This window comes from Lupinus angustifolius, chromosome LG09, assembly GCF_001865875.1.
Source record: "Lupinus angustifolius cultivar Tanjil chromosome LG09, LupAngTanjil_v1.0, whole genome shotgun sequence".
Lineage (NCBI taxonomy): Eukaryota > Viridiplantae > Streptophyta > Magnoliopsida > Fabales > Fabaceae > Lupinus > Lupinus angustifolius.
Window position 1 is genome coordinate 13109226 of NC_032017.1, and position 8850 is coordinate 13118075.

An 8850-nucleotide genomic window follows, 5' to 3' on the forward strand; every position below is an offset into this window, starting at 1 on the left:
ACTTCTGAGTTGTATCTTCATATTGCTTAGAGTTCTAGATAAGGAAAGAACAGAGGTTCTTGGCTGGGGCTACGCCGAAAGAAAGATTTTCTATAAACACCAAAAGCTTTTTGATAAAGACTTCTATAAACACCAAAAGCTTTTTGATAAAGACTTCTATAAACAGTTAAAAATTGTTTTAATTTTTAAATTCCCCAACCTCAATTATTTTATAAATATTACTGTAAGCAATTGTGAAGGTTTTGAAACCTTGTTTTGGATTGAAGAAACTAACTCTTGGCTTAAATTGGCATAATGAAAACAAAGCAATAATAGAAAAATTACAAATAAAAAGTCTGTAGCCACCAAATAATAACTAAAACACAATTACTAATAAGTCAAAATGAGTTTCTATCTTGGATAGTGTAACTTTTGTTTCCATTACTACATCTAAAGCTCCAAATAATAATACAGCGACAGAAAACATATTAAGGTGTCTCATTTTGTAAGCTCTTTAGTAATAAGTTGTTCCGTAATAGGCCTGGGGAACTGCTGCAGGTTGTTGTGTAGGAGGAGGAGGAGCTGCAACTGGTTGTGCGTAACTTTGTTGAGGAACCGCCGCCGCGGCCTGAAATACACACAAAAAATCATCACTGAATTTCGAGAAATTGGATATGAATTGAGAAATGGTGCTGAATGTAAGTATGAAAACTCAATCCACAAGGCCAGAAGGGGAGGCAAATTGTTCCATTAAACAAATTGTTGAACATTCCCATAATCATAATTTCAACTGGTTAAGAAATAATAATGGCAGAGGCAACAGAAAAGACCTCTACCGACAAATCTCATAAACATATTAGGGGCCAAATAATTCATAAAACTGAAGGGCTGAAACTACTCCGTACCTGTACAGGATATGCAGGAGGGTAGGCACCGGCATATGGAACACTTTGAGGAACTGGTGCAGGCAACTGTGGGTTTGCATAGTTGCCCCCATAACCTGCATAAGCCCCATATGAAGCCTACAACAAATCAGAAGAATGGATCAGCTCAAAAAAGACCTCATGAAGCACCTTTACAAAAACAATGAACAACGATGAATGATTGACCACAAAACATTTGGAGAAGTTACAAAGGGTGGCCAAACACAAGGCTTCTGCCTAATGGGTTTGGGAGGGTAGACGTACCTAACCTTACTCTACAAGTGGAGAGGTTGGTTCCAGGATTTGAAACTATGACCTCTTGGTCATAGGTTAAGTTACAAAACCATTAAATAATGAATTAAAAACAAACACCTAAAAATCAATGTATGTGCATTATGTGAGATAATAGTACCCAAATGCAATAAAATACAGATATGACATTTCAGCACATAAAAAACAGTCAGAACTTAACGTATATGAAACACATTCAAGACTTGATATACATGAAGATAATGATACATGAAGCACCAAAGTATACAAAACAGTTCTCAACAGAAAGTTATAAACAAACCCCGATCAGGCAGGACACTAACACATAAGAGAAAAAGAAAATCTACCTGCTGGGTGTAGCCAGCAGTCCATTGTTGTCCTTGTGCTTGAGTCGCCGGAGGCCAAGCTTGAGGTTGAACTCCATAATTAGTCCACTGATTCTGGGCAGTTGGATATGTACCAACCACAGGTTGTGCGGGTGATGGAACAGAATAAGTTCTTGCTACTTTTGTTTTATCTGAAGTTAATAGATCATCTGCATGACGTTTTCTCAACTCTGACATGCTCCTATGTGGAAAGAACAGTTTGGCATGCCTATTCTCACTCTTCTTGATAGACTGAACATCTCCAAAGAGATTTAAAAACTGAAAAATGAACAGAAAGCTCATATGAATTGTGAAATTGACAGTACTTGATCTCAAATCCAACTGCAAAGTACTCAGATAATTATAGGTGATAGTTGGCTTGTTGCATATAAGCTTTGATATTTGGTTAATGGTGAGTGGTGTGAAGAGTGTGTGTGGAAGTGTCCCAAGTATCTTATGCAATAACCAAGACTTATCGCACGTGTGAGTGGGATCAATGACATGGATCAATGAACCTATTAGACTTTTGAAAAGCGATTACAGCAGGGTCATTTTCAACACAATTATAATAAACAATAAAAGAAGAAAAGTTAGAAATTATTTTCTTCCTCAATAAAAAACGGAAATTTTAAGTTCTCAGAAGAATTTACCTCCAGATAAATGCTTGAAAGTTCCTCACGCTCGGCCGCACTTGCTACATTAGGGCTCTCAGCATTGGGCATTATGAATTTGACAACCAACGAGTCTAGAAAGTCAATATCAACTTGTTTTGGCCAGGGTTGAATAGCCTCAAAATGCAATAAAGCCTAAAAGTAACATGGAATTAAAGAATTTCGTAAGATATGAAGAACACTTGAAAATATATAAAAGAGGAGAATCTCAACTGCTGCACAATAAAAGTGAATTTAGTGTCCCATGGAAAGCAAAAGTGAGGACATACCTCAATAAGTGGCTTTGACGTCAAAACATTCTCAAGCCCTTCAACTAGAATCTGCCTTGCCTTTTCTGCATTACCAGAAGCCTGATGACAAAATGAGACAAAAGGATGTCAAGAACCAAACATGAAAATTTCCATTGAATCAAGCTATAATTAATTTGGATCCTTTACTTACCATAAATAATAAGCACACAAAATCATTATCATGCAACATAATGCAGATAGGTTAACCAAAAAAAGTAGCTAATAATAATTAAAGGAAGCAATGAACTATTAGTTGTTCACCTTCCAAAACAAAGGAAATAAATTATTTAAAAATCCACAACATATTAATGTAACAACGCCAAAGAGAACTAAGAATGCATATTTGGCATATGAGAAGCCTTAAATATCAAATCAGGAATATTTGCATCCAAATATATTCCGAGACCTACCAGATAAACAAACAAGAACTAAGAGTGTATATATGGCCTATGAGAAGCCTTAAATAACAAATCAGGAATATTTGCATACAAATATATTGCGATACCTACCAGAAAAACAAATCGAGAATACTGAGCAAACAACAATGGCAATGTTTGTGAATGTTCTTTTCCTTTCTCAATGGCAATGGCCTGTTCATATAGGGAGAAGGCATCCTCCAACTTTCCCTGCAACAAGTAATCGAAAAGTTGTAAATATACTCAAATTACCCCAGAAAGTACAACATAAAAAACATTTCTAAGTCAACATACCAGTCGATATTCCATATTAGCATGTCTGATTATTGCTTCAAGAAGACCAGGAGAAATTTCATCATGCACAAGTTGATAGGCAGCTCTAGCACCAGTTATATCTTCATTCTCTTCCTTGAATCGAGCACTAAAGAGATGTATCTCAGGTTGTCTCTGCATTATTACAAACAACAATATAAATAAATGCATAAAAATTGAGTATTTTGCCTCTGCCACAAGAAACGTGAATTATAATTGCAATCTGCAGAATTTGAAAGCATGCTAGTTGTGTTAATCAACAATAAAGAATTACTCAAACATTCCATTATCTAAACCAAGGGAAAGGACCTACAAATAGAACACATGGCCTCCCTTACTGACAAGGCAGAAAAAGCTTGTCAGAGACATAAAGAATTAAAAACACTGGGCATTCAAGTATGACCCAACAGATTGAGCTTTTGAAAAATAGATATTTGAAGTAGTATGATCAAACCCGATGGATATACATATAACCCCTCCTTTTCAGGACATGATGCAGCCACAATCTATTTCCTTGTCAGTGTTGCAAATTCATAAATGTCACTCATAGAAATGTGTGGAGAATTCTAAAAAGACGAATGCATAGACATTCACTACTGAAAGCCCATATTCAGAATTCTGAAACATGAATAAGAGCCCAAATTTGATTGAATAATATATACACATTTCAGCATATCACTGTGCAAGTATGAGTTTCATGATAATAAAAGTCACTACCAACCACTTAACTTAAGAAGTAAAACCAACATAACCAACCGAAGCTATGTACTGGAATCCATTAGAGACATTACTCCTTCATTTCAAAGCTTAATAACTCATGGATCAATTAAGATTAAATACAACAAACGATTGCCAACTCCACAGCAATTCAAAGCTACACAAACCATACATTGATATTAAGAAAAGAAATTACCTTGACAAAGACATGGGTTGCCCGGGCAAGAACATTATTTGCAAGATCCATACTTTTATTGGCCTCCATACACAAAACATAGCGTATCCAGTACTCGGGATAATTGGCACATGCAATGACACATCTCTCATACAACTTGACAATCTAATTAACACAACAAAAAATGAATATTGTAAAAATTGTACCGAATGATATATCCATATAAAATCAATAGTATAAAATAAAAAATAAAAAGCATTAAGAAGTACTCCTTAGCAGGACAGAGAGGCCCCTCAAATATGAAAGGAGGGACCTTCCTTGTCTGAAACAGATGATAAGGAAGACTAGAAGACACCTGCATGCATAACATTCACACTTTAAAAGGAATAACTTTTGCAAATTACAAACACATGATGAACCTAGAATGCCCACTGACAAATTAGGGTTTGAAGTACTTAGCCTCAAGAAACCAAATTGAAGGTTGATGCTTTAGTCTCAGTTCAATTTCCCGATTTAAAAGTTGCCTCATCCAACGTATTAGCCAATAAAACATAACATACAGCAGATATTACTTAATGTAAGTCAATTTATATAAGTAAAAATTTGGAATAAAACACACGCTTAAAATAAAACAACCCAGTTACCTTGCTTAAGTCGCCTTCCCTTTCTATAAAATCCAAATAATTATGCCAATTCTCAAGCTCTCCAACATTAAGGGACCGTACATGAAAGTAGGGCCTCCGGATAGCTGCTTCAAAACCAATGATCTTAGAATCGAACTCCTTAGCTTTCTTATACATCTCTTCTCTAATTACAATATACTTCTCCAACTCTTCTGCTTCTGTTAAGCCAGCACTTACAGGTTTAGGAGAACTCTCTGCACCATCAGGACGGACTTCGCCCTCAATAGTCTGGCCAGCTGTCTCTGAGGCAGCACCCACCACCGCAGAAGCCTCATCAGCAATCCGTAATTCTGATAATGGTCGATTTCCGGCTAACTCCTTGAAGCTGCAACACCATTTTCACCAACTAATATTACAAAACGAAAACAGAAAACAAAAGGTGGGGCGGGAGAATATGTGCAAAATAACATCAAAACACTTATTATGTAATTTAAAAATAAATAACGGTGAGGGATAATAATGCTAAAACAAGTATCACCTGCTTAAATAACGATCCAATTGCTGATTAGGATTCTCTAATATCCTGGTGTAGATCAGGGCAAGGCGACCCCAGTCTTGCTGCATGTACTCGTATTCAATGTATTTATCCCAAAGAGGAAAAGAAAGATAATCTGTTCCAACATAAGCTAATCCTCTTTCAAAAAGCCTGAAACATATGAATATGCAGTTCTGGTTAATAAGTGAGTTCAAGTATCTCTTTACTTATGAATATCCATATGGGAGACAGCAGCACTAGTGTTCAAGGGAACAAACAAATCACTCTAACATCATATACCTTCCTGCAAAAAATCATACTATGTCCGAGAAATGGAGCAGTCATAGAGATCATCTTAGCCATTAACCAGATGAGATCTTCCCAGCAGCAATTTGCAAATTGATGCACCTCAGAGTGTCAAAGTTAAATACAGATACTATTCCAAAAATAAACTACCATATCTATGTGCTATGAAATCAAGTTGAAAAGTGAAATGGGTAGATAGCCCTAAAATTTTCAAAAATATGCAATCCCATCAAAGCTTTTCCACCATAAAAGGGAGATATCACGGTTGCATGTATTCTGAAATATGGTTAGATAGCAGGCTAGAAACACCAGAGCGTAGTTAATGGAATATCAGATCAAAACCTCCCATTGCAAAAAGAAAAAAGGATAACAAATAACTAATCATCCATTACCTACGAACTGTTTCCGGATCCCCATAAGTGCTTATAGCAAATATGCAATAATGCAACCACATGTCCACTGAATATGTAACACCTTGAACAGCACGCTCATAAACTTCAACAACTTTATCAACGGAGCCAACACGTGCCTCATGGTCAGCATATTTCTTCCAATAACCATAGCACAAAGGAAATTCTTCTAGAAAAGCATCATAAACTCTTCTAATCTTCAAAATGTTGTCCTTCAGTGGAGAAATTATAAAGGAATGAGTTCCACAAATTTCAGAAAAGGCATGGACAACAAGAGAGATAAATTGCGAAACATTAAGTTGCCAATTTAAAATTAAATTCCAGGAACATTGACCATCCATGGAATGTGACAGACAAAGAAGATTAAAATGCCTTTGCACACCACACATAATATCAATATAGCATGCATACATTAAACAAAACTTAAACCTTTATTTACAAGTCTTGACTATAATATTGCCAAATCCTGGTTGTTAACGAGTAAAAGGAGCAAAAAATATCTCAGACTTCTTAAAAGGGAAACACACGTTCGTCTGGCTGAAGCCAACTTGAATTGTAAAAAAGCATAAAAATAGTTTACCACCTAATAACCAGAGTCACGGTCATTACGTAAGTCCCACTAACAATCCAACCACCCAACTCTAACCCAAGTACCCAACAAAAATAAAAGCAATCTAATCTCTTGTATGCAATTGAACAAGACAACGCCTGAATGCCAATGAAACAAACATGTCCAAATTTCAATACAATGTTAAAGCCAAAATATATGAATTCTAACATACCCCAACATGTAACTCAAATCATAAAATGACGGTTAACATACCTCTGCAACCTTCTCTGTTTCTTCAATCAAAGCCGTCCAAGAAGTAAAATCTAATGAATTAGCTCTTACAATGTTCCACAGACGATCTTCTTCAGCAGACATGACAGCTGCTAACATTGAGGGAAAATGAACAGGGTCAAAACATAAATTGGGTTAGTTAGCAGCATGTTCTTTAAAATTGCAAACGGGTTACAAAACAATTATTATGAAAATCAGACTTATGTTATGGGCCTTTTAATCATACGTTTGAGTAATTTAATATTATTAATTTTATCATTTCTTCAATGACTTTTTCTTTATCTATAGCTTAATTTTATAGGTAATTTTTTCATCCACCATGCTTCTGCTATTTGCCCAAGAAGCTATCCACTGTACTGTAAGATGGATTTTGGACAGTCCATCACAAGTTGTCATCCGTTATTGACAACAGAGTTTTTCAACAAATTTAAATACCACTCAAGACAGACATATATAGGTAACAGAAAAAACATGCCATAACCATCTGCAAGCTGTTTTTCATCACCGGACCTACCAATATTCTCCACCGCATTCCCATTTTCATGTCCTGTAGCATTTTCCACTGCACCAACAACACTGCCATTCTCAGAAACTTGAACAGGGGTCTCTGTAGCTGCGTTTCCGAGCCTACCAGAGGCTTCATCAGTACCAATCGCACCAACAGCTTGCTTATTATCATCTGCTGCATTGAATTGTGCTTGTAGAACAGAATTAGGATCCCCAGCATATGCATTCCCATCACCAGCATTAGAATAACCAAACCCATACGTTGAATTTCCCTCGGCACCTTCTCCAGCTGAATCAGTAACGGTCTGACCTGCCTCCAAAACTGGGTTCATGACTGTGTCAGCATGTCCAGCTGAAGCATACACCTCAGCTGCAGATGCTTCAGCAACTACTGTTTCACTATCTCCCATACTTGGATTAAAAGATCTTTAAAAAATCTGAAAACACAAAAAAAAAAAAAACTCAACGAATAACCCAGCAGAATAGTCCATATGCTAATATTCCTCAACTTCAAATCCCTAGGAGTGCAAAGATCTCACAATATGAAATTACAGTCACAACAATTTAAGCTAGTAATACTTCTTCAAAATGCAAGACTCAACGAATAACGTAACCTAATAGATGCTAGTATTCTCTGATTCCCAACCAATGTAGAGTCAAATTCACCATCTCACAAAGTTCATCAATATGATACTAATAGTAATAACCCAAACATTCCACAAATTCAAAACCCTAGGAACGCACAAATATCACAATATAACGTCATAGTAACAATAATTTCAGCAACTTATCGAAAATGCAACACTCAAATGATAACCAAATCAAATAGTAATGAATTTAACATTCCTCAAATTCAAATCCCTACATTGCACAAATATCAGAATATAAAATCATAGTAACAACAACGTCAGCTCCTTCTTCGGAATGCAAACGAAATAGCAACATGCTCCGAACTCCTTAATTCCAAATCCCTAGTAATGCATGAATATCAAAGTAAAATTAATTTCATCTACTTCGTCGAAATGCAAAATCAACATCAACCTAGAATCTAATGCAGACATAATCAAATACAGCATTTGAAATTAAAGATTAAACAAATAGGCATAAATCCAAAGGGTTTCAGTTTGAAAAATGTAAACCCTAATCGAGAGTGGAACGTGCAGCGAAGAACCTGAACGGAGAGAATCGCCGTCGTTATGAAGGACTTGAATTTTTGGTAACGTGAGGGTGCGGCTTTTATATAGCGGAGCACTGGGTTACTGTTGCAGGTGCATGGAGGTTCATGCTGATGTTAGATCTTAAGCCGTTGGTGAAAGATAATGATGCAATCTGAACCGTTAGTTAGGATCGTGATTGATATATTTTGTAGAGTCAGCAATGGGCTTTTGTTTGTTAGACACGTGGAATTTTTCTCCTTAAACCTAATAGTTCATAAGTGTACACTAGTGAGTTACCCGTGCATTTGCACGAGCCGTAATTTTTGTCGCATGGTTAAGAATGTACATATTAC

At 36.2% G+C, this 8850-nt stretch overlaps 1 protein-coding gene across 7 annotated transcripts; it reads right to left on the minus strand.

Annotated features, from left to right (window-relative positions):
* Nucleotides 458-8619, minus strand: LOC109356659 (pre-mRNA-processing factor 39-like). 7 transcript variants are annotated; one of them, XM_019600104.1, is made up of 14 exons: nucleotides 8512-8619; nucleotides 7348-7777; nucleotides 6816-6922; nucleotides 5975-6204; nucleotides 5280-5447; nucleotides 4763-5126; nucleotides 4140-4283; nucleotides 3209-3361; nucleotides 3008-3124; nucleotides 2478-2558; nucleotides 2188-2343; nucleotides 1520-1816; nucleotides 885-1001; nucleotides 458-607 (listed from the first exon to the last, which is right to left on the minus strand). In XM_019600104.1, exons 2-14 carry the CDS (start codon nucleotides 7748-7750, stop codon nucleotides 494-496), a joined length of 2451 nt encoding a protein of 816 aa, XP_019455649.1. In that variant the 5' UTR covers nucleotides 7751-7777; nucleotides 8512-8619; the 3' UTR covers nucleotides 458-493. The 7 variants fall into 7 exon arrangements, with proteins under 7 accessions (XP_019455649.1, XP_019455648.1, XP_019455646.1 ...); XM_019600103.1 differs by having other exon boundaries at nucleotides 6816-6925; XM_019600101.1 differs by having other exon boundaries at nucleotides 7339-7777.